The sequence below is a fragment of the Suncus etruscus genome, chromosome 17, assembly GCF_024139225.1.
Source record: "Suncus etruscus isolate mSunEtr1 chromosome 17, mSunEtr1.pri.cur, whole genome shotgun sequence".
Classification (NCBI taxonomy): domain Eukaryota; kingdom Metazoa; phylum Chordata; class Mammalia; order Eulipotyphla; family Soricidae; genus Suncus; species Suncus etruscus.
The window spans coordinates 20786920-20812766 of NC_064864.1; the positions used below are offsets into that span (position 1 = coordinate 20786920).

Below are 25847 nucleotides of genomic sequence, written 5' to 3' on the forward strand. Positions count from 1 at the left end.
GGGGTTAGTCCTGGCTCTGCGCTCAGAAGTTGCTCTTGGCAGGCACGGGGGATTACTTGGGGTACTGGGATTCGAACCACTGTCCCTCCTGAATTGGCTGCATGTAGAATAAATGCCCTACTGCTATGCTATCTCACCAGCCCCTCTTTTTTTTTTTTGAGGGGGGCCACATCCGGTGATGCTCAGGGATTACTCCTGGCTCAGGGGATCATATGGGATGCTGGGGGATCTAACTACAGTCTGCCCTAGTTCAGAAGTATGCAAATACCCTACTACTGCACCACCGCTCTGGCCCCACCTCCTTTTTTTATTTATTTTTTTTGGGGGGAGGCACATCCGGCGGTACTCAGGGTTACTTCTGGCTATCTGCTCAGAAATAGCTCCTGGCAGGCACAGGGAACCATATGGGACACCGGGATTTGAACCAACCACCTTAGGTCCTGGATCGGCTGCTTGCAAGGCAAACGCCACTGTGCTATTTCTCTGGCCCATCCTTTTTTTATTTCTAGGTAATTTGTTTATTTTGTTTTGGTTTGTCTCAGTTTTGGGGTCACACTGGATGGCACTCAGAGCTTGCTCCTGACTCTATGCTCTGTTCTCGGGGGATCAGAGAACCATAGGGCATGTCAGGGATCAAACTGGCCATGTGCAAGGCAAGCACCCTACCCACTGTTCCCTACCCACTGTTCTATCTCTTCAGCTTCTGGTTTGTTCTTTTATCTTTGTCATTCTGGAAGGTCAAACATGACTTGGTTCCAGTTGTGTTTGCCATAATTCTCCATCTTTTCATGTCTTGTTTCACCATTTAGAATATTGAGTGTGTACACACAAGTGCATGTGTGAGTGTGCGGACGCTGTGTGTGTGTGTGTGTGTGTGTGTGTGTGTGTGTGTGTGTGTGTGTGCTGTCAGTCTGGCTTTTCCTTCTCTTATCTTTTTCTTATCTTCCATTTGCTTTGCATGAAGCCTGTGATCCTGTGTCATTTATATTGTAGATTTACTTAGCTTGTCACTTTTTGTGAACTTGTGTGATATACAAATGTATGTTGGGTTTTTTTTCTTTCATGTAGGCCTCTTTTTACATTTAATGGCTTTTAGATTTATTGCTTGTTCAGAATGGCCTGCTCCACCCCAATGCTGTTTGGGAAGAAAAGTCTCGTGTTTTTCTTGAGTTCCCTCACTGAGTGTCCCTGGATATTTGTTTGTCTGTCTGGAGAGCCAGGGTGATGGAACTTCTGGGGTCTCAGTGGAATCTATGGAGATCCTTCACACCAGACTAAAAGCTTAGTACCTAGGCAACCTCCTGCTGTGGCTTATCACTTCGGCTTCAAGGCTGCTTGTCCGGCACCCAGAGCCCCTCAGATTCTGCCTGACTTTTCCCATGTGGCTTTCTTAGGTGGAATGGAGAGCCCCTTGCTAGCTTCCCTTTGGGGTGTGGTCCTGCATGAGTCATCCCATAAGCTCCCCACTCTCCACCTTTTCTGAGTCACATCTTCCATCTTCCACCTACTTGCTTCTGTGTGGCTTTGCATTTATTTTTAAGTTTGCTCCTTCCCAGCCTCTATGGAAGCTGGCTGACCTCTGGGAAGGGAAGGGATGCACGGCCTTGTTCCCTACCTGTGACTCCAGACCAGGTGTTGGGAGAGGCTGGCTGCAGGGGGGGGGGGGGGAGGCTGGGGGGGGGAACGGGACAGCCGAGGTGCAAGTTTCTCTGGGCCTGTGTTGGTGGCATCTATCTGTGCCATGGGAAGACAAGGCTTGTGTGGATATTTTTGGTCAATAATGAAACAGCACTATTTATTTTCTTCAGAAAAAAAACATTTAGAGGATTTACAGAGAAAAAAAAAAGCTTTTGCATTTAGAAGGAATCTAGGTATGTTATTGTTTAAGGAAAAAAAAAAACCTGTTTGCAATGTACCAGTCACCCGTTTCGTTCTGAGCATGATTTATGTGAGGAAATGGTTTTTTAAAAAATTAAGCTGGAGATATATCCCTGTACGATGCTTCTGTGAAAATGCGGCTTTTGTCCGTGCTGTTAATGCAAGTTGTAACAGTGTGATATGGGAGGCAGTGTTTACATGTTACATTCCTCGGCGCAGTCAAAATAAGCCCGCAGGGCCTACAGTAGCATTTCTGTATTTTATCAGCTTGGGCCCGGGCTGAGGGGGAGGCCTCTGCTCACACTTGGAGGGGCTGTTTCTGCCAGATTTATTTGCCTTATAAATATTCCTCGTGTTTATTTTAACTCGCCTTTAAAATGGAGCTGAAATTAATATGGGCCCGAGGGCTGCCCCCTGGCCCTGGCCTGCCTCTTGGAGCCCGCAGGGACATTTCGTCGTGGCCCCGTCCGGGAGGCCCAACTGGTGGCCGAGGGGTCCCCGTGTGCCTGGCCTCTGTCTGCGGTGGTTGCTGTGTCTGCTGGTGGCTGCTTGTGGCCTGTGTGGGGCCATGGGCCCTGGGCCTCCTGGGTTCTATGGCACCCACAGAGCTCTCCAGTCCTTCCCTCCCCACTGTCTGGCGGGGTCTGGAGTTTGGGGTTCAGTGAGGGCTATGACGCTGCAGGCATTTTGTACCCCCGTCCTCCCCCTCAGCATTGTGGTCCCTGGAAGACACCCCCACTCCTCTGCGAGTCTCTCCTTTGCCTGCATTCAGATCCAGGTGGATGAGGGCCAGACTGAGCGGGATGACCGCTCTAAGATGCTCCTCCTACATGGGCGCCTCATTCAGAACCTTTATGAATGATGATCCTGGGTGCAAAATGCCAGCAAGTGTAGCCGGAGCTCCCGAAACACAGGTGAGCAGGACCTTCTGGGACTAGGGGTGAGGCATGTGCACCCTCGGAACAGGTCTGGCTCAGGCAGTGATCGCAGGGTCTGAGGTGAGCCCAGCGGATTGGAATCTACTCTGTCAGGCCCAGATGCCAACTCTTTGGTCTGGCTTATTTGCCTTTTTTTTTTTTTTTTTGTGGTTTTTGGGTCACACCCGGCAGTGCTCAGGGGTTACTCCTGGCTCCATGCTCAGAAATTGCTCCTGGCAGGCACAGGGGACCATATGGGATGCCGGGATTCGAACCGATGACCTTCTGCATGAAAGGCAAACTCCTTACCTCCATGCTATCTCTCCGGCCCCTTATTTGCCTTTTTTTTTTTATCATTCTTTTCTTCGCACCCCCTTGTGGAAACCCAGAACAGATGGAAGAAGTGAGGGAGTGTGCTTGGAGGATGGGCAGGTCAGGGGAAAGCAGGCCACGTGAGTAAGCTGCACACCCATCCAGAGAGGCAGGGACTGGGCCGTGTGCCGGTGCCACATGCCCTCTGTGGTCCAGCCGTTCAGGGAATGTGAACAGAGAGAACGTGGACTCACTGTGCCATGGTTTATTTTGGGGGGCAGGGGAAGTTGGGGCTTCTAGGCCATGCCTGGTACTTGGTGTCTGTTCCCACTGATGCTCAGGGACTGCACAATGGTGGCAGGTTGGCTGCACATAATTTCTGTGCTATGGCCCAGTCTATCTGTCTCTGGAAGAAGGTGGGGCCACATGGGGCCCAGGCAGCCCGGCTCCACCTCAGCTTCCATCTCCCTCATCTGGTGGGCTGCTTCCTTCGAGGAGCCCTCCACCTTCCATCTTTCCTCCTGCCCTTGTGGAGGTATCTCATAGAATCCAGACCTCTCCACTCACTGGCCCAATGGTCAATTCTCCTTCTGGGACCTGGGACCGTTCCTGAGTCTCAATCCGTCTTTGCAGAGTAGGGGGCTCTGGGCAGCTGTCTACTCTGATGACAAGGAACCCTCAAAGGAACTAGAGGTGACCATGCAGGCAGCAAGTTCCCACTTTGCAGAGAGCAGCCAGTCTCCACTGTAGCCCCTACCCAGTCCCCTTGGGGGTCCGAGGCGATAGTCACTCTCCTGTGTCGGCACCAGCCTGAGCCTCTGTCCTTGACGTGCTGGGCTCTGGGAAGCAGGCGGGTGTTTTTGTAACTCAGACTGATTTAATGCTGCCTGTCAGGGTTGGTCACGGAGAGAGGATTTCGCTTGACCTTCATTATTGAGTCCAGGAACCACCCTCCTTCTCTCCAGCCAGGCTTGGAAGGGAAGAGTATAAATTTTATCTCTCAGAGAACTCCCTGCTGCGGACTTCCCCAGGTCCTGCTTATCTGCCGCAGGATTATTCCTCTGGGTCATCTGCCCAGCGAAAGGGAACAGCCTGCCTGGGCCTGTTTCCCACCCTCCTCCCAGTGTTCCTGTGCCCACAGCGGCTGAGGTTTGGAGGCTGAGGCAGTCACTGCCACAGAATGGTGTCACCTACATATAGAGTGGCATCCCATACGGGGCCTAGATGTCCATGCTCGTGCCAGGCAGAGCGGGGCCAATGCCAGACTTTGAAGGGTCTGATGGGCAGTGGTCCCAGGCAAGTGCAGTGCTCACCCCCACTGTGGAGGCTGCCTCAGGCCCCCAAGGCTTCCCCAGAGGGGTGGGGTTGGGACAAACTCTGCATCCAGTTTGGCATTTCCTGTGCCAGCAGGACTGCCAAGGGGCCAGGTGCCTGCCGCGAGGCCTCGCTTTGTGTGGGTGTTCCCCTTGGGGAGCGGATCAGGGGCCTTCAAACTCGAGAGGCAGATGGAGAGCTCTTTAAGCCCGGCTTCATGGGCCCGAATTAAGGTTTTTGTTTCTTTTTCCTCCCCCCACTCAGATTTTGAACAAGAAAGCCTGCCCTGTGATTAGGCTAATCCACGGTAGTTATACCTTCAAATGAAATGTTTGCACACCCAAAGCAGAGAGAGGAGCCACCCAGGGCACACGTGACTGAGTGTGCTGCTGTGGGTGGGACCGCAGCTGGACCGAGGCCTGGACCGATTCCCTGGACCTGGGTCTCAGCATAGAGATGAGTTGAGTATTCTCCATCTCTAACGATCCCCTGTGCCCCCTTATCTGGGTCACTCAGGCTGATCCCCTGATGTCTGCTACCATGCTCACTGCCACACTTTGGGCACCCACCTTGGTTCCCCCCACTAGGGCTTCTGTTCATGCTGAGTGGCCTGCTGAAATGGATCAAAGTTTTAGGTCCGTGAAAAAAAAAAAACAAAAAAACAAAAAACCGGGCTGGAGAGAGAGTATGGAGGTAAGGCATTTACCTTGCATGTAGAACGACGGTGGTTCGAATCCCGGCATCCTATACAGTCCCCTGAGCCTGCCAGGAGCAATTTCTGAGCATAGAGGCAGGAATAACCCCTGAACACTGCCGGGTGTGACCCAAAATCCAAACAAACAAACAAACAAAAAAAACAAGCCAGGGTTGCATTGTCTTTTGGGACTCTATCCTCAGGCTTCTGGAGCTCCAGGATTTCCTCGCATTAGCCTACATGAAGGGAATTCTCTCTTGAATTCTCAGTTTCTGCCACCTTCAAAGAGCCCTAATTATTTGATAAGTAGGGGGAGAGTCAGAGAGAAAGCCAAAGAGAAAGCCAACACTTTGGCTAATCCTTGCTCCTAAGGATGAGAGGCCCTGGGTTACCCTCTGCAGCCTCTGGAGTTTGGCGATGGCAGAGACGGGAAGGCTCCAAGCGTAGAGGGGACAGGAGATGCTTCACCCGTGCTGCAGTGACCGTGGAAGCGTGGACATGGGGCCACTGCATTTTCTTGGGATGTTCTCACTCAAATATGCTCTTGTATTTAGTACAAGATTTTCAAAGCAGCTCAATTCTGATTCTTTTTATTTTTACTAACTTATAATTTGCACCTTAAAGAAAGTCATATACTTCTCACTAGACACATCCAGTCCAAAAATAAGGTTTGCTATTATTATTTTGCAGGGGAACCCTCCCAAGCAGTGCTCAGGAGGCATTTTGTGGCCAATCAGGCTAGTGGTCCGGGATGTGTGCTGCTTGGTCCTTATGGAGCTGGGATACCTAAGCTATCTCACTAGTTCTGGGGGGACTTCTGAGACTGTGCCTGGTGGTGTTCAGGGTACCAAATGGTATCAAGAAGTGAACCCGGGCCTGGAGAGATAGCACAGCGGCGTTTGCCTTGCAAGCAGCCGATCCAGGACCAAAGGTGGTTGGTTCGAATCCCGGTGTCCCATATGGTCCCCCGTGCCTGCCAGAAGCTATTTCTAAGCAGACAGCTAGGAGTAAACCCTGAGCACCACCGGGTGTGGCCCAAAAACAAAAACAAAAACAAACAAAGAAGTGAACCCATGCATGCTGGCTGTGTCCTAAATCAACTGGCTGTGTTCTACCAACTCCTGGCTCAGGTTTTGTCATTTTGAAGACAATTCTTTGCATCGAGTCTGTGTTACACCACATGTTCATTCGCACACTCGTGTACCTCTGGGTCTGTGGCTCAGATGCTGCCAGCCCAGAATGGGCCCTGCTGGTTTTTTGCACTCCTTTTCAGCTGGGAGGCCCAGCTTCCTCCCTGATCTCTGCTCGCTCTGAGCTCAGTGTATTCACCCTAGAGGTGACCCCTACCTCTTTCTGTCCCCCACCGCAGAGAAAAAGCCACCGGGCAGTTGTTTCCTGAAGGGTTGTCTGCAGAACGAGGCCAGGGGATCTGCTGCCTTCTGAACTGGAATTATATCATTAGTACCTGCCAGGATTAGCGCTGACATCGGGCTTATCCGCCCTTACATCATCTCCCCTTGTTCAAAGACCTAAGGGTGCTCTGACAAGCCCACCCACATGCTGCTGCCCGGGCTGGGAGTTTCCGCCCTGTGTCGGGTCCCAAGCAGCTGGCTGTGCCTGTGTGCACGTGTGTGGGTGAATGTGTTGTTTTGGTGGGGCGTACACTGTGAGGGTAGGGGTTTTTCACAAGCGCCGAGGCCCGGCCTTTGCTGTCCGTTCCTCAGTTGCCTTCTTGGCTCTGGGCCTGATGAATGGAGGCTGCGTAGGCAGGTTCCTCAGCTGATGCTTTCCACAGCAAGCCCACCACAGAGTCACCCGAGGACAGGAGGACATTTTTTGCTCTGTGTGGACACCCTTATCTCGTTCATGGATACCATGTGGGTCCTGTTTACAGGGCTTTTGTGGGACACGTGTGCTGTTGTCACTGGCGCTCATGTCCTTCACCACTAGGCAATTTCCGACTCAGCAGCACTGTCAGGCTGTTTCTCAGCTAACGCTTCTGGGAAGTGTTTTGTTGTCCCTGAGGGTGGCATATTTGAACAGTTACACACACCCTGTCGCGCCCCCCCCCCACCTCGGACTCATCAATGGGGATACATCTGCACACTGGGCAGCTCATCTTGAGGCCGAAGGGCCCTGCACCCTCCTCCCGCAGGACCTGCTGGGATCTACTGGGCCTTACAGGCATCACATGTGGAACTCACTTCTTTCTCTCCACATCCCTTTCTTGGCAGATTGGTGGTTGGAGCCAGCTGTATCCTTGGCCAGTTTGCAGTGACCAGTAGCAGCGCTCAGCATCCTGGGCGTCCCCAGCACCTTCCCCCTGAGGGACCACAAACAGCCACCTGGAACCAGGCACTCAGCGCACTGCCTCTGGGGTCGGGTACCCTGTGCTCTGGGGACAATTTGAGATTGACCTGTTGTGACCAGGACTTCCTGGACAGGTTTTTTCTGAGCCATACATGAAGCAGCTGAGTCCCCAGGGCAGCTGGACACAGCCACGAGGTGGGAGGGCAGCTCCGCTCAGACCATCCCTTCTGGGGGCTTCCATAGAGAAGCTGCTGGAAGGCAGAGGTCAGGAGAGGGGATGTCTGCCGGAAGCGGAAAGGCTGGGCGTTGACGGAGAACTCCAGTTGCAGGAGAAGGCTCTTCCTCTTGATTGCGTTTGGGACTATCCCAATGTCAAGATGACACTCGAGGGAGCCCAGGTGGCTCATTGCTAAATCACTTGCTATTCCGAAGTTCATTCTCCAGCACTCTCGTTAAAGTGCTCAGGACCAAGAGACAGTATGGGGTGAATCTCTTGTTTAGCATATGGGAGACCCTGATTAGATCTAAAACATTGCATAAGGTCCCTTAAGCCCCAGTATGTACTCCTGAGCCCAGAACAGGAAGTAAGCCCTGAGTACTGTTGGTTTTGACCCAATCCCCCACCCCAGCCCACTTTTTTTGGGGGGGAGCGGGGCACACCTGGCCATGCGCAGGGGTTACTCCTGGCTCTGCGTTCAGAAATCATTCCTGGCAGGCTTGGGGGATGCCAGGAATCAAACCCGGGTCTGTCCCAGGTTGGCTGCATGCAAGGAAAACACCGTACCACTGTGCTATCACTCAGGCCCACCCACTTTTTTTTTTTTTTTAAGTGTTTAACTCTAGGAACGGAGACAGACGTGGTGGCAGACCCCATTGTCTATAGTTGCTAAGAGTCTCTCCCCATGTGCTGGGCCTGCTTTGACAGATAGGCATCCACAGGGGTTCTCCCAGGAAGTTGGGTCAGGAGAAAGGTGAATTGGTTGGCTAGGTTGGGGGTCATCCCGGTCCTGCTGTGGCCCTACTGCATCCTTAGCTGCCCTGGCAGACGTGGCCCTGGAGTGTGCCGGCTTCCTCACCGGGATCGGACTGGACACCACGGTCATGATACGCAGTGTGCCCCTCCGAGGCTTCGACCAGGTAGAGCCTGTGCTCCCCACCCCTGGCCCAGGCAGGTGCGGACCGTGCGTGCCTCATGGCCTTTACCGTTGGTTGTTGACTGAGGAGATTGTTCCTCAGTTAGTCAGCACCTGCCAGAATGTGTAAACGAGGTTGGATGCAGACCGTAGGCAGCTTCTCCCCCACAACTGTTGGGGTGCCTGAGGCCACACCGGGCAAAACTGAGGGCTGTGCAGTTGGAACCTCCTTCCAGCAAGCTGTGACTCTGCAGAAGCCCTGACCCTAGTCTCCCTTGCTGAGGTTGGGGGAGCAGGTGGCAAGTCTGGGGGCCCTGGTGAGCCCCATGAGAATCAGGTCTCAGGGTGTGTAGCCTGCTCAGAACACCAGTGCCACCTCTGAGCATCTTCCTACACCAGTGGTACCACTTAGCTTGGAGCAGGCCTTGGGGGGTTGGGGTACTCCTGACCCCTCTGCTACCCGAACCCCTGCTCGTGGTGCACACAAACATGGAGGGGACCTTTAATTAAAAATCATCCCCAGGCTGGAGTGGTTTGCCTTGCACGTGGCCAATTTGAGACAGACATGGGTTACATTCCCAGTATCCCATATGGTCCCTGCGCCTGCCAGGAGTGATTTCTGAGTGCAGAGCCAGGAGTAACTCCTGAGCACTGCTGGGCGTGGCCCAAAAGCCTAAAATAAAATAAAATTACTTATTAAAAAAATTAAAAAGAAGTGGGGCCAGAGCAGTGGCACAGAGCAGTAAGGTGTCTGCCTTGCTGGCACTAGCCTAGGACAGACTGCAGTTCTAGACCCCAGCATCTCATATCCCAAGCCAGGAGCGATTTCTGAGCACATAGCCAGTAGTAACCCCTAAGTGTCACTGGGTGTGGCCCAAAAAAACCAAAAATAAATAAATTAATTAAAAAAAAAAGAATTACCTCCAAAACTCAGCTGTCATAGTTGCTGTCTTACTGTCAGCCCTGCAGACTCAGTCCTGCTGCACTCTCCAGCCCTGGCTCCCTCTGCCTCTCTCTGCATGTTGAGTGTCCGCATGACACTCAGCACATGTGGCAGGGTTTATGAGCCTCAGACTGTGGGGGAGAGGGCCACCACATGAGCCCTGGAGAGGGATGCCAAGCCAGACTTAGATCAGCCTGATGGCTCTGAGTAGCTCTAGCTATCTATGCCCTATCAGACTGGGATGTGAGACATCAAAGCTTACCAGGCAAGCAGAGGGCCCAGAAGAGCCCAGAGCAATTCCCGCTTCTAGCAGACATTGAGTGGTTGTCAAAGGACTGTATTTCCTTCAGAAAGAAGCTATGGCCAGCTGTACTCTGTCCAGCCATGCTCCTCACAGAGGTCATGGGAGCTAAGGCCTCTATTAGTAACCCAGGGGTGCAGGGTCCCCTGGCTGGTAGGGAGGAGGAGCACCCTGCAGGCACCTAGATCCTCTCATATCCCTTAGCCATGCCTGCTGCCCCTCCATTGGGTTGCCAATGCCAACTGCTATCCTTGTGTTTGTTTGTTTTTTTTTTTAGTTTTTGGGTTACACCCAGCGACGCTCAGAGGTTACTCCTGGCTCTGTGCTCAGAAATCGCCCCTGGCAGGCACGGGGGATCATATGGGATGCCGAAATTCGAACTATTGACTGTCCTGGATAGGCTGCACGCAAGGCAAACCCCCTACTGCTTGTGCTATCTCTCCAGCCCTATCCTTGTATCTTAATGGCAGGGGGGTTGTCCTTTAGATGGGATGGGGGACCCCCACGAGGAGGTGCTTCTCTAAAACTACTTGCAGATAGCACAGTGGTAGGGGCTTTGCCTTGCATGCAGCCTACCCAGGATAGACCCAGGTTTAATCCCAGGCATCCCATGTGGTCCGACCCAAGTCTGCCAGGAGCTACTTCAGAGTGCAGAGCCAGGAGTAACCCCTGTGCATCACTGGGTATGACCCAAAAACCCAAAAGAAAAAAAAAGAGAGAATAAAACTACTTGCAGTTAAAACTTAATCAGCAGCTAGAGAACAGCCCAAAGGCCAAGTGTGTCCTGAGGAAAAGACCCAGAATCTCCAGATCTGGGACCAGGAGACCTCTACCCTCAGTTCCACAGAGAGAGCAGGTACCCAGAGTTGGGAGTGTCCCAGAGTTGGGAGGTATATGTACTAGACAACCACTCGACAGCCCTCTCAAGAGACTAAGTCCCTCCTGTGTCACTGAGAGCATGGGTCTCTGCTGCCCGGGGACTCACAGTGTGTCTGTCTTCTTGTGCTGGGCAGCAAATGTCTTCCTTGGTTACGGAGTACATGGAGTATCATGGCACCCATTTCCTGAGAGGCTGCACCCCCTCCAGAGTGAGGAGACTCCCCAACAACCATCTGGAAGTCACCTGGGAGGACAAAGCAACTGGCAAGAAGGACACGGGCACCTTTGACACTGTCCTCTGGGCCATCGGTAAGGGCATGAATGTACATGCACACTGCTGCATATGCTCGCATACTCACATGTGTATACACATACACACATATTAATGCATGCAAGCCTTTCCCTTCTACAGTTTCTACCCTGCACCCGTCTCAGACTCCTCGAAGCCCGGCAGTAGTACCTGACACTTGTGGCTGCCTTGAGCTCTGCAGGTCATCACTTGACGGGTTCCCCGGGATGGGGGCTGTGAAGGGGCTGAGGCCTCAGGCTCTCCCAGCGAGGGTGGGTCCATGCAGAACCAGCCTCCTGCTAGCCTCTCTGCCTCCTGCTCCCCCCAGTTGTTCCTCTTGAGGGGACAGAGGAGTGAGCAGATGTAAGACCTGACCTAGTTGGAAGGGACATGGCCTTTCAGATACCCTGGTCTGGAATAGGTTTGAGAGCAGAGCCTTGTCCCCAGCTAGTACCAAACCTGCTAACTGCTGGGGTGCTTCGAGGTCCGTCATCTGCTTGAACATCCTACCTACAGATCTTGGGGGTATTTCTCATTTTCATAAGTGCCACATTAGCTAGTGCTTTCCTGGTGGAACAGTTAAACTGGGCTCTCAACCTAATTGTTGGGACCAATGGTGATGCATCTTCTGTGAGTTAGTCCTGATTCTGCATGTCTGTCAGATCAACCTGACTCTGTATGTCTTGTTTTTCGTTTTGGGGCCCGCTTACCTGGCAGCGTTCAATGGTTACTCTTGGCTCTATACTCAGGAATCATTCCTAGCAGGCTCGGGGGGCATATGGAATGTGACTATCGGAACAGTCCTGAGTCCGTGCGTCTGTCAAAGCAGCCCGAGTCTGTGTATCTGTCTGAGCTGTCATCTCAACTGTCCTGAATCAATGCACATTGACCAAGAGTTGGCAGGTGGGTACTGACCTGGGGCTCCACTGAGTCCCTCAGAAACCACTGGAAATTAAAAAATGAGGTGAGCTCTGGGGGAGCAGATTTTTTTTTTCACTTACATACCAACACTCACAGATTTGAGGGACTCCAAAAGATGTGAAGTGCCCCAGAGCAACCTTAATGTCTCCTGACCACAAATAACTGAAGGAAAAAAAAATGGCAATGTTCTTTTAAATGAAAAAAAAAAAAAATTGGAGGCTAGAGTTGTAGTACAATGGGTAAAAATCTCTTGCCTTGTATGAAAAGTGCCAAGTTAGGAGTAAGCTCTGAGCACCACCAGTTCTTTCCCAAATTATATCATAGTATTTTTTTGGTATGAGGGGTGAACCCTGGATCTCACACATGCCGGGCAAGTGCCCTACCACTGAGCTCTATTCCTGACCCTTATTTTGATTTTTGAGTCACACCAATGATACTTGGGAGACAATGCTGTGCCAGGAACCGAGCCATGGGTTCCAAGGGTGCCTGCTCACCCTATAGTACATTGGTAATAAAATTGCAAGGGTGCTTCCGAGGTGAAGGGTCCCCACAGTGGCCACACCCAGCCAGGCCCATCATTATTCAGAATGTGGTGCTGCTCGGGCTCTGCGTTATTGGGGACCACTTGGGCCAACCCAGCTCTGTTGGGGAGAATCCAGGGTCTAATCTAGTGATGCTCGGGAGCCTTGTGGTGCCGGGGATTAAACCCAGGTCACGTGCCCTGACTTCTGTACTACTCCCCAAACCCGTAAAAGTGTGCTCTAAGTAGGTGGGGTCCCATGGTCCCTGGGAGACTGCTTGAGTCGTTAGGCCCAAAGTGTATGTCTCCGCTGATGCAGAGAATTTTAAACTGTTCTAGGTGGTGAAGTGGGACTTAGCTCCTCTCCATCAGCGTCCCACCCCTGTGCTCTGTGTCCCCTCCTGCACAAACATCCCTCCGGTGGCCATGGGGCTGAGGCTGGGACGTGCACCCAGCTGCCTTCAGCTGCGATCACACGGATGGCAGATGCTCAGAGGGTGAAGGGTCATGCCCTCGGAAAGCCCCAGGTCTCCCCAGCTCCTGGACGGCTCCTGTGGGCGACCAGGAGCCCCCACACCCCGCACATCCTCGCCCTCCCTTCCCTCGCTAGGAGTCCGTTTTATTTTGTGTGTTTTCCGAAAGAGCATCCCCCAGACAGTCTGCCCGGTGTGATTGATGCTGGGGGTGGAGGCTTTTCACAGCCCTTGGCCTTTGCCCTCGCTTCCCCAGGCGGCGCTGTGGTGGCGGCGGTTTCTGGCACGCCTGCTGGGGCTGTGCGGGCATGTGCTGGCTGTGCCGCTCGCTCCCGGGCCAGGTTTTGTAAACAGTCAGGAGCCACTTCCCAGTCTAACAACTGGGGGAATGTTTTCTGCCAATTTCCCCCCAATAAGCCAGCAAGCCAGCTTTATTTCTACTTGCAGTGAGGACGAGCCAATCCCGGAGGTGAGCATAAAACGCCCCGGGGGCCGGCACAGCTGGCGCAGCAGCGAGCCTGGCTCCCTAGCACCGTCTCATCCGGGCGGGCTCCAAGGCCAGAGAGAGGCTAGTGCCCAGTGCATCATCTCTGTGCTTCCCAGGCCCCGCAGGCAAGGCCCCTCGGCCCCAGCCCGCGCCGGACCGCACCAGGAGGGACGGCCAAGTTGGCTCCGGGGTCGAAGCCAGCCAGGACTCAGAGCCTCTTCCTCGGTGCAGCCTTGATCTCCACGTGGTGGATTAAACACATTAGCAGTTAAAGCAGTTAATTGCTGTGCAGGGGGCCCGCTCATTGTTTGTCTCTGAATCACCCACCCACACCAGGTGTCTCAGATAATAGACTGGGAACTTGCAGCGAGGAGGATTTCCTGTCTGCAGATGTGCCGATTATGGTGCTGAGTGAAGACACTCAGCCTGTGCTCTGCCGCGGGCTCGAATTCACCCCGCGCAGTTAACCAGTTGTGGCCTGAATCACAGCGGTAAGCTGTCTGGGGTGTCTACACGCGCTCCACCTCCGTGGTGAGGCTCGGTGGCGTCTGAATCCTGCAGAGCCCTAGCATCGTCGCCTGTGGGGAGAAGACCTGGGAGGCTCAGGAGTCTCATGGGCTTTTTCACCCCTGGCCACCCTCGAAGGTCCTCTGGCCTTCAAAGGAACAAGGCCTTGGCTTCTAGGGTCTCGGGCGACCCTGCCTGCCTCTGTCTCCCCTCAGTCTGGCTAGGGAGAAGCTAAAGTGATGCCTGCAGGCTCTGTCTCAGAAGAGCTGTTTGTCATTGTCCTGCTCTATGGCCGCCTCATGCGCAGGGTCCCTTCGAGCCCCTAAAAGGGTGACCAGGTGCCAGAAAGACCTGCGAGCCCTATCAGGGCTAGAGGCCCAACAATCTAACCCACGTCTCTCATCATGTGGAGAACCCCCCCCCACTCCTAATCTATATTGAGTATTGTGGGGGACATACAGTCTGGAGCTCCCCTCACCCCTTGGGCACTGCCCTTGTTCAGTGGAGTTCATTCAGGACTCCTGCAAGCCCTGTGAGAGTCTCCCAGCAGGTGGCAAATGGTTGGAGAGGGTGGGAGGTACAGTGCCCCAGGGCTAAGACCTTGGGTGGGAGCACAGGGTAAGGAAGGGGCAGTAATGAACTGGTAGGGACTGGTTGTGGCCATACCCTGAGGGGAGAAGCCACCACCCAACCCATTAAGCTCTGCTGGGAGCCCTTGATTTCAGGGTTCAGTGTGTAGGCAGTGGTCACTCAGAAGCCCACTATCTGCTTGTGTTCTGGGAAGAGGAACTGACATTGGAGCCTTTCTTGGGCATCTCTTCCCGGTCCAGGGAAGCAGGAATTAGGGAGGTGACCTACAGCACCCTACTTGGGCCCCAGACAGAGCTACAGTGCGCCTGCAAAGTGTCATGGTTTTAGGCTCAGCATCTTGGTCACTTCTGCCCTGTGCACAGGCCGTAGTGGCCGTAGTGGCAGTTCAGTGCTCACAACCCGGTCTGGTGCCGTCATCATGCACCTTAACTCACTGAGAGCTGTCCATACTCAGGGCCACATGGGTCCTACAGCCTTTTTGACCAGCCCACCTAGGGCTCCCCTCACATGTCAGCCCACCCCAATCCAATTTCGTGTTTAAAGTTCAGACTGAGTGGGAACTGATTTTAAAGAACTTGGGGGAAATTCTTTTGATGCTAAATGGGCACTGTTGACATTCCCTCTCTCAGCTGCACCTTCTAAATTCTGCAAGTGCCCCTCAGCAGGCAAGGGGATTGTAATCAAAGCTGCCACTTAAAGCAGTAATTACCTGCCGCATTGCACGTGCCTTCCTGGGACTTCTCCTTTGCCAGGCTGCAGATGGACCTGGGCAAGGGGCTTCTTAGAGTTCAGGGCGACCGGAGCTTTTTATACTGTCTGTCTGTCTGTTTGTATTTGTCTATCTATGTACCTATCAATCAGTCTTTGTTCAGGGCTTACTGAGTTCAAGAGTCATTGTCAGGGTTCCCACCTTGGTGCTTGCATTCAGATTTGGATGAAGGCCTAAGTGCCCAGTAGTGAGCTCAGACCTGTATCAGGGAGCTCTCACACAAGAGACCCCATCCTGAGGACCCCTGACACAACAGTGGAGGGCTCAGAGGCCATCGCAACTTACCATACACAGCCTTGGGAGTGTTCAGTAGGCACTCAGTGTGCTGAAGTCAGGAGGATTGGAGCTCCCCCTAAAACCTTGGGGATTTGGGGCTCTTTACAAAAGTCCTCTGAGTTCACCAGCGCTTCCCCAGAATGAGCTCCCCTTTATTTGGGGTCTGGTCCTGTGCTCGGGAATTACTCTTGGTGGTGCTCAGGGCACAATTTGGGATGCTGGGTATAAAACGTGGGTCAGCTAGCTGCATCCAAGGCAAGCGCCCTACCCACTGTCCTCTGACTCTGGCCCTGGCCCCAGGTTCTTCACAGACCTAGCACAGAGTGGTTCATGCCCCTCAGAAGTTCACTGAAGTGACTCCTTCGAGACTGTGTGTGAAGCTATGCTGCAGCCTTGGCCTGCATCGCCTGGTCCAACCTTTGCTTGGTTCCCTGTGCTTCTAGCAGATCCAGCCCCTCCTTCCCCTGTCATCCTCCTGCTGGCACTTAAATCTTACCTCATTACATGGATTGCCCTTCACTTGTCCAACATGTGCTCTAGGCAGCCGTGAAATTGGAGGGAATGTCCGTTTTCCCAGAGCAGTATGGAAGGGACACATGAAGCTGCCTGCAGTGGTCTTTGTACCCCTATGCCAGCAGAGCAGGTAGTTATGCTCAGAGTCTCCCAGTGGGTGGCTCCCATCTCTTATTGTGGGGTGCACTTGGGACCCAGAGGTGGTTCTAAGATCTTGTGGACTGTTTACTGTTTTACCTCCACTTGGAGGTTCCTAGGTGGCGGACACCAAGAGGAAGTGTCCTCCCTAGTGACATGAGGTGTCCCATAGCACCCCAGAGGTTGGACCTGGGGCGAGACAGTTCTAAGTGCAGAAGTCATGCTGGTACACAAATGCAACTTTAGGGGAAGAGAAAGCATCTTCTGGTATCCAGATTTTAGTGCCTGTTGTGATATGGCAGAGCCTTACAACTTCTTTAAGAAGTTGTCTTATGGCAAAATATCATGGCAATCCTTGGATGTCTTTCCTTTAACCGAAGGAAGGCTTTCCTTTAACTGGTAATTCAGGAAGAGCGAATTGAAGCAGCAGCTGAGACACCCTGAGCCTCAGCCACCTTCGGGACAGCCTGCAGCAGGCACTACTCCCTGTCCTAGAAGTGAGGTGTCCAGCACCCAAAAGCACTCAGTGGACCCCCGCTCCTTCGTGCAAACCATGGCGGCCCAAGCACAAGAGGCTGTGCAGAGCAGAGAGTAGTGCTGGGAAAGGGGTGAACACAACATCCAGGGTCATGTAGGGTCTGGCAGGGGTGCCCCACTCACCCTACCTTATTTTTCACGTAGATCAAAAGAAAATGGTCTGGGAGTGACTCAGAAAGTCACCGGTGCCTTGCTTTGGGCCAGTCCGGTCTGGCCTGAGTCTGGATTGGGCATTGTCTGTGTGGCCCACACTGTCCAGCATCCTGTTCTCTGCTTCCTGTGGGGCTCCTTGCCGTGTGACTGGGCACTGGCCTTGTCCCAGCACAGAGCATTGAAACTTCAAAGGCTCCTCTGAGCATGCCATGGCCCTACAGAAAGGGATGCCTGGCTCTCCTGAGGCACAGCACATATGTGTCTTTCCCTATACAAGCCAGGGCTCCTGCTGTGTTTTGCTCCTTTCTCCACACAAACAAACAAAAAATCCTGAACAGGATTTTTTTTTTTTTTTTTGCCTCTCACCGAGCCAAAGTCCTTCCATCCCGCATACTCATGGTTTCTACACTTGTGTGAATCTTGTGCTAGGGATTGTGCCCACGGCTGCATATGTGCAAGACAAAGGCTCTGACACTGAGTCACACCCCCGGTCCTCATGACTCGCCTCATCAGAAGGTAAGGGCCTCCCTTCTGGGCCTTGGTTGTCCATGTCCCGTGGGATCTGAGGTGGTGCCAGCCCACCCAGCTCCTGGATCTTGTGGTCAGCAGAGTCAAGAGACTGGAGCCAGCGCCCCCACAGACTTGAGAAGCAAGGCTTAGCTGAATCTCTGTTTTGACTTCTGTCTCTGGGAGAACAGCTGGAGACTTAGGGTTTCCGTTCCAGGGCCTTAGTCTGCGGTGCTCAGATGGGTACCGCCCACTGCCTGTAAGCCCATGAGCTGTGGGATCTGAGAAAAACGCTTTAGGTTTTGTTTGTTTGTTAGTTTGTTTGTTTTTGGTTTGGGGGCCACACCTGGCCGTGCTCAGGAATCACTCCTGACAGAAATCAGCAGTCATATGTATGTGGTACTGAGGAGTGAGCCCTGGTCAGCTGCTCCAGCCGGAAACCTTTCATCTTGGTTGTCAGGGATCACCCTGCCCCTGTGGGGGTCTTGGGAACAGGGGGCCACCCAGAGTGGGCTGACTCAAGCAGCCTCAGCTACACCCTGGCTGAGTGAGGGAGCCTTGTCTGAGCCAGGGGAGCAAAGGACTCTGATGTACATTGTGGCAGGGCCCCAGGACTTGTGGGTGAAATGAGCAGCTGCCACCCCTAAGGATGCCATTCCTGAAGAGGGCCCCAAGCTGGCTGCCTGTTGGTGTGGGGTTTCTGTCAGGCACTGCCCTTAGGCCTGGTCTTATCAGCTTTGGGTGATGGTGTTTCTCAAAATTGGGGAAGTAGGAATTCTGGAGAGAGGCATGGTCCACAGAACTTGTTTTTATAGGGGGCAGAGACCATTTGGACCACACCCAGGGGTGCTCAGAAACTTGAGAATTGCCCCTGACTGGTAAACTTGGAGGACTTTTTCACAGAGCCCCAAATCACCAAGGTTTTGGGGAGAGCCTGATTCTCCTGGCCTCAGCACCCTGAGTGTCCACTGAATACTCCAAGGCCATATAAGTTGTGGTGGCCTCTGAAGCACTCCACTGATGTTGCTTGAGTTCTCTGAGGAGGCACAGTAGACACAGGTTCCTGCAGTCTAAGGCAGATTCTTTGTGTATGCTGTTATGGGCTCATAGAGTTCAGGTCTATTCCAGAGGGCTTACCTCTGTTAGAGATTGCTTTCCTTTTAAAAATTTTCATTTTAGGGGCCAGAGAGATAGAGCATGGAGTTAGGGCATTTGCCTTGCATGCAGAAGGGCAGTGGTTCGAATCCCAGCATACCATATGGTCCTCTGAGCCTGCCAGGAGCAATTTCTGAGCATAGAGCCAGGAGTAACCCCTTAGCGCTGCCAGGTGTGACCCAAAAACCAAAAAAAAATTTTTTTATTATATTTTATTTCTTTCACATATATCCTAAAAAATAAAACTGCAAAAATATACGGGGGTGGTTAGAGAGATAGTACAGCAGGTAGAGCATTTGCTTTGTATACAGCTGACCTGAGTTAGATCCCCAGCGTCCTATATGATCCCCAAGCACTGAGTGCAGTCAGGGGTATGTCCTGAGCCCTGCCAGGTATAGCCCCAAAACAAAACAAAGATAAAATTATTCAGTGATAGGTTTGGAGAAGCCTCTGTCCTGTAGCTCTGTATAGCCCTCTTAGTCCCTTCACTGTGGGACCTCTGTGTGTGAATGTGTGAGTGTGGCATATCTGTTTGTGTGCACATGTGTATGTGTGAGTATATGAACCATTGGGGTGTGTGTGTGTGTGTGTGTGTGTGTGTGTGTGTGTGTGTGTTTACGCTCTTGACAGCTTACAAGCTATTTGTGCTGTGTTTTACTAACTCAAGGTGAGTGGTCAAAACAAAGACATTGATTCTCTCCTCTGAGCACGATCAGGTGTGGATCTCCCTCAACCCCAACTAGTGACTTTCCAAGAAAAGTTTCCAACCAAGGATTTCTGGTGAGAAGCACTAAAAAAGACCTTTCTGTCTCTTCTCTGCTTCTTACAGGTCGAGTTCCAGAGACCAGAAGCCTGAATTTGGAGAAGGCTGGTGTGAAAACCAACCCTGACAGCCAGAAGATCTTGGTCGATGCCACAGAAGCCACCTCTGTCCCCCACATCTTTGCCATCGGAGATGTGGCAGAGGTATAGTCCACTGTCTTTGCTGGACTCCCACCCCCACCACACCTGTCATCACCTCTGTCAGGCTCACAGAAGACTGGGCCTGATCCATGCTCGAGACAGGCCTTTGGGGGAGAGCCGGGCCCACGCCTGCTCTCTGGAATGCTTCCTGTGGAGGGAATGGTGTGGGGAGTAGAGAAAGGCTGGAAGTGTGGTTAGCAAAGTCCTGTCACACACTGACTGTGGGGGTCAAGTTGTTCTTGCTTCTCTCCTTTTTCAGAGGGGTGGGGATTCCCTAACTGTCCTCGGGGATGCCAGGGCCACTCCTAGTGACTCTTGGCCACCCAGTTCAATGCTCAAATTCTAAAGTGCTGGGGACAAGCAGGCCTACACCTAGTGGTATTTGGGGGGGGGGCACGTGGGGCCAGGGATCTAACCACGGTCATCTTGCATGAGCCACACCCTTGTGCCATCTTTCTGGCGCCTCTTGCTGTGCTTTTGGGATCCTCTTCCTGGATGACATCAACTGTATTCTGACCTCCAGGCAGACGTGAATGGGGATGCTCTTCACACCTCATCCTGTTGTGTTCATCTGTACTCATTCGTGTATTGACCACTTTTCTGGGTCCTGAGTCCACTGTAAGAACTGACAGCAGTTGCAGCCCCACAGAAGTGACCTGTAGATAAGGATGGCAGATGACAAGTCCACAGTTTCAGGTTCTGTGCTAATGTTGAGAGGAGCCTGCAGGCTGGAGAACAGGGAGCTGTGATGACTCACATCCATGAACAGCAGCCACCGCCTGCTCTTTAGTGCCAGAATGCACCAGGGAAGCAGCCTGCATGCCAGGGGGCTCATGTGTACAGTGGGCATTCCTGGGTGAGAGGGTGCCAGTAGCACCAGTCACTACTACTGGGGGCCAATCCACCTCATCTCTTACTGGTCTTTGCTGCGCTCTTGAAGCACCTGGGGAACACTTGGCATATGCTCAAGACACCAGGGCAGGGAATATACCCTAAGGGTATTGACTCCTAAAAGTCCAACCTGTCCATCTAGTGTGGGTCTGTCCTGCCAGATGCCTGGCCCTAGGGGTCCTGAGGGATTACTCACTAGATTAAAGACAAATTGTTGTCTTTAAGCCCTCCTATCCCCCCCATGAATCCAGGCTCATGAGATTGTGCATAAGGATTGGGGATTCAGTTTAGCAGTACATTTCCTGCTTTGTACAGGTGAGGCCCAAGTCTAGTCCCCATTACTGTACTAAACGAGGAAAAATAATGGGTGCCTATCACCAAGCTATGACAGAACTGCAGGGAAAAGCAGCTGTGTATGTCACTTCCTTCCTCTCCCATGGCCAGGTTGCCTCTCACAGTCTGGTGGGAATGAAGCGGCTTCACAGACTCTGGTGGTCCAGCCAAGCCACCCATGCAGCGGGGCATGATCTGAGATAACTTGGCCCCCATGTGCCTCACATGTGTGTTGTGCCCCAGGTAATACTGCAGGCAGGCACTGGCCAAGAGCATGGGTGCATGCTATGTGCATGCTCTGGGTACACTCAGAGCCAAACAAGTAGGAGGGGGTCAGCTGCCAGGCTTGTGCAGGAGACCATGAGGTTTTCAGCTGTTGGTAGAAGCACACAGTCCATGGGGCCAGAGTGATAGCACAGTGGTAGGTAAGGTGTCTGCCTTGCAGGAGGCCAACTCCGGGCAGACTCTAGTTCAATTCCCGAAGTCCCATATGGTCTCTTGAGCCTGCCAGGAGCAACTGCTGAGCATAGAGCCAAGAGTAACTCCTGAGTGCCACTGGGTGTGACCCAAAAACCAAAAAGAGAGAGAGAGAGAGAGAGAGAGAGAGAGAGAGAGAGAGAGAGAGAGAGAGAGAGAGAGAGAGAGAGAGAGAGAGAGAGAAAGAGAGAAACAGTCCATACAGATGAGCAGTATCTGCTCATAGTGAGCCCTGCTGACATCATGCTTGTGCTCAGAGCACTCAGAAGAGTCTTGCAGTGGGCAGCCAAGAAGAATCCAGGCAGGATGGGGCAGCCCTGGCTAATAAGCCATTGTGTGCACGCCCTGGCTGTTTCCTCCGTTAGCCAGGCCCGGTGGAATGCACAGGCTGCCTCTATGAGTTTATCTCGGCAGATCTCCATTCATTTCTGGAATGTCAAACAACATCTGCATTTCCTGCTGCTGCAGAGGTGATTGGCAGCTGGTCCCAGGCTGACGCGTGCAGAGCCCTGGGGGACACACACCTCCCCACCCCCCAAGCAGGAGGCACCCTGGGATAGACTGAGGGGGGGCCCCAACACAACTGCCTTCTGGTCTGGGGCTGTGGGGTACAAGATGAATGAGAGGGGAAGCGTGGCTCTTTTCCTTGGCCGCTCCCTGGGCAGTCGGACGGCAGCGGGGCCTCTGCCATTTTGTCCGGGGCAGCTCAAGCTCTCCCAGGCTGCTGACATGAAGGAGGGCTTGGAGTGAAGCCCAGTGGGCATGGATGGGAGCTCAGGAGCAGCTCAGTTCTTGGGGGCTTGCGGGGTGCAGCTGCAAGCATCTTGCTTTGCTGAGAGGAGCAGACAAGAGAGCGAGGAACTGGCCCAGACCTTGAGCACACCTGGAGAGAGTCTCCAAACGGCAAGGGGTGGCACCAACATGGTTCCGATGTGACCCCCCCATGTCCTTTCTTCCACCAGGGCCGGCCCGAACTGACCCCCACGGCCATCATGGCTGGGAAGCTCTTGGCGCAGCGACTCTGTGGCCAGTCCTCGGCACTGATGGACTATGACAACGTGAGTGGAGGTGCCTGTGTGAGGTGTTGCTCTGGACTGTGGTGCAGCAGGAAGGAAAAGCCCACCTGCTCTCTGCATCCCAGAGTGAGGTGGGAGGGTGTCTGTCTTTGATCCTGGGTTCCCCAAGAAGAGTCCTTACTCGGGATCTGCCCTCCAGGTGCCCACGACCATCTTCACCCCACTGGAGTATGGCTGTGTGGGGCTGTCAGAGGAGGCCGCTGTGGCCCACCATGGCCAGGAAGGTGTGGAGGTGAGTCAGCACCGGGGTGGGCCTGTGTCACTCACACACATGGCCCATGAAGGCCTCCTCTTTGGCAGAGCACCACTGGAGTCTTTAGGCAGTACCTGCCTGTCATGTGTGAAGCCTGAGTTTGAGTCTTACCAACTGCATGGTACTCCCTAGTGCCCCAGACACACCACCGGGTGTAGCTCTAGTGGTCCCCAACACCAGACTCTCAGGCTTGCTCTGCCCAGCCAGAGAAAAAGGGCCAGGGAGGTGGCCTGGTGGCAAAGGGAATGTCTTGCATGGGTTCAGCTTCCAGCACACCACACACATCACACACCACACACACACACACACACACACACACACACACACACACACACACACACACACACACACATCAATAAATATAGAATAATTTGGGGCCAGAGAAAAAGATGCAGCAGGTTGAGTGCACACACAGGAGGCCACCATCTCTAACACTACAGGGACACACACACAGTACAATAAATAAATATAGAATAATTCAGGGCCAGAGAGAAAAGTGCAATGGGGCTGAGTGCACACAGGAGACCAGGGTCCATCTCCAGCACTACAGAGCCTCAGCATGGCCTCTAAGCACCACTGGTTATAGCCACCAAACCAAAACAATGACATTAACGTAAGTAGAGGAAATCGTGACGAGGTCCTGGTGGATGAGTGGCAGTACAGAGCATGGGGTTGCAGCATGGTGGAAAGAGCCCAGAGACTAGTGGGGGGGGGGCAGCCCCGGCAAAGGAGGACATTTTGGGGTTTAGCTTGCCTCTCAGGGACATGTGTACTCTCTGCCCCATTGTCCCCGACTCAACTGTTCCAGCCTACTTCTGTCCCCAGGCCCCTTTCCTGCTCCTGCAAATTCTTTGTTGACTCCAGCCTGTATGACCCCACCCTCCACCCAGCCCCACCTTTGCTCCCCTTTCCAGTGTCTCAATCCACGCCAGCCCCAGACGTCCTGGGGGAAGGGGTTTCCTCAGACATGGCTGCACTTGGACCCAGTTCCTCTATGGGACCTGTGGGGTATTGAAGCGTACCCTGCTGTGGAGGCTGGCAGCCTTCAGCATGGCTTTATCTGGGTGCAGCAGAAGCTTGCAGGTGGCCCAGGAGAAACCAGAACCCCTGTGGTCATCATGACGGGGCCTGGGGCCCAGTGGGAATGAGCCATGGGCTCCAGGGCCTGCCTCTGGCCCCAGCGCCCCAGTCCCTTCTATCAACAGGCCCGGCCTGACAAGCTGGCCATTCCCCAGCACTTTATTTGCTATTTTTGTTTGATTCATCACAAGTACACTGGGACACATGGTCATGGCATTTTATGATGTTGTTTTATGTTTCACAATGTTGAATGGCCAAATACCCTTTGTTTGTTTTCTTTTCAATTCTGACTTCGTTAGAACAATATTCTCTGAAGCTCCATTAATTAATAGTGGCTGTGCAGCACATGTGAGGGCCCGGCTCATTTTTTACACGGCCGCAGCCCTGAGTGTGCTGTCGGGCTCTTCCCAAGTGCTGAAAACCTTTGTCCGGCAGTTTGGGTGTGGGCCAGGGACGGCCCTGCATGTGCCCCTCCTCCTGGCTCCCACACGGGACCAGAAAGCCCCAGAGTGCCTATGGGACGCCAGAGAGCAAGGGCACCATCACAGTGGGCATAGTCTGGTACCCGCCCTGCTGAGACCATTCACTGGAGTGTCAGCTCTAACGGAAGAGGATCCATCCCTGGATAGTGGGGCACTGTCTGTGCGAATAAGGAGCCAGGAGCTCCTCAAGGATGATGCTGGGAGTGCTAGATCCCTACCCACCCACAGTTGTGGAGTGCTCAGTGCTAGCTCTGCAGCCGCTGACCAGTGCCCCGCTGTGTCCCCAGGTTTACCATGCACATTACAAGCCGCTGGAGTTCACAGTGGCCCAGCGGGATGCCGCCCAGTGCTACATCAAGGTGAGTGCTACATCCACAGCAGTGGGGGGGAAGCCTTTCTAGCTCCTCAGAATGCTGGGGTATTGGGGGGGGGGTGCCCGGGAACTAGCAGGCCCAGGGTCCCATCTGAGGGCTGGCACTGACCATGTGGCTTTCAGATGGTGTGTCTGCGGGAGCCCCCGCAGCTGGTTCTTGGCCTGCACTTCCTCGGCCCCAACGCAGGCGAAGTGACTCAAGGATTTGCTCTGGGGATCAAGTAAGTCCAGAGGAATGTGGGCCGTTAACCGAAGCTCCCCCTGGTGTCTTGGGGCGCTGCAGGGGCCTGGCTGTGAAGGCGTCTCATGTGTGCAGGCCAGTGTCTCCTTAGCTGGGCCGTCCAGAAGAACCTCCTGCAGCCAGTGCTGTTCCTGCCAGCTGCCCACAGGCCCTAGGGTGGAGTGAGGACAGAGGATCCAGAGCCCCTCGTGGGTCTTTCCACCCAGGATATGCTAAGCCAGGCCTTTGCTCACATATTGGATCCCTTGGTGGTAATGAGCAAGATTTCTGCCTGTTGGACTGGGAGAGGCCCCCCTGCCAGTGGACCTGTGTCTCCTGGAGACCCTGCTGTGTGTTGTGGGGCCCAGGGTCTGCCTGTGGATGATCCAAGACAGCGAGGGGCTTAGGCAGCTGGGGAGCATGCTGTGAGAGGCAGGGCCCGGCAGGACTGAGCTGTAAGGCACACGGCTGTCTGGATGGATGGTGTGTGCTAGGGACCAAGAGTTGGCCTGAAAGTGGAAGACTGAGAATTCTGCCCCGGGGTGCCCCAACTTCTGCTATAGGCAGTCTGAATCTCAGAGAGGGTCCCTGTCGCAGGGTACCAAGCTTCATGGCCCTCCTCCTGCCCTCTAAGCTCTTCATACATATGGGTCCCTGGTGGGCTAAGGCCTGGTGGCAATCCTGAATCCTCTGAACCTAGTCATGGGGTAGCTATAGCAGGTCCAGGCTGTAAATTCCATCTAGAAAGGTCACAGACCTGCTCAGGCTCTGCTTAGTCCTACTAGCACCTCTGAGGGGCAGGTGTGGGGACACTGACCTCCTGCTCTGCGATCTCTTGCCCATGAGGCGCCTGGGGCGTCAGGACCATGCCATACTTCTCGCACAATTTCATCTTCATCCTTACTCTGACATAAGACATAAGACACTTCCCTAGGTTGTACTCAGCTGGGACAGTTTCTGGAAATAATCTATAAAAATTTCCCCTTTAAAAAAAATAGATAGCACAGCGGCGTTTGCCTTGCAAGCAGCCGATCCAGGACCAAAGGTGGTTGGTTGGAATCCCGGTGTCCCATATGGTCCCCCGTGCCTGCCAGGAGCTATTTCTGAGCAGACAGCCAGGAGTAACCCCTGAGCACCACCGGGAGTGGCCCCAAAACCAAAAAATAAAATAAAATAAAATAA

At 53.4% G+C, this 25847-nt stretch overlaps 2 protein-coding genes across 3 annotated transcripts in view; one reads left to right on the top strand and one right to left on the bottom strand.

Annotated features, from left to right (window-relative positions):
• The window catches only part of GP1BB (glycoprotein Ib platelet subunit beta), a 218518-nt gene that overhangs the window by 38075 nt on the left and 154596 nt on the right, over positions 1–25847 (bottom strand). The window lies entirely within an intron of this gene.
• Positions 1–25847, top strand: part of TXNRD2 (thioredoxin reductase 2) — a 58964-nt gene that overhangs the window by 30180 nt on the left and 2937 nt on the right. For both annotated transcript variants that reach the window (XM_049764640.1, XM_049764639.1), the window contains 8 exons: positions 7350–7369; positions 8471–8562; positions 10816–10990; positions 19347–19483; positions 22144–22239; positions 22397–22489; positions 24360–24431; positions 24569–24666. In XM_049764640.1, the coding sequence (XP_049620597.1) occupies positions 7350–7369; positions 8471–8562; positions 10816–10990; positions 19347–19483; positions 22144–22239; positions 22397–22489; positions 24360–24431; positions 24569–24666 (783 nt within the window). The remainder of the gene's footprint in view (positions 1–7349; positions 7370–8470; positions 8563–10815; positions 10991–19346; positions 19484–22143; positions 22240–22396; positions 22490–24359; positions 24432–24568; positions 24667–25847) is intronic.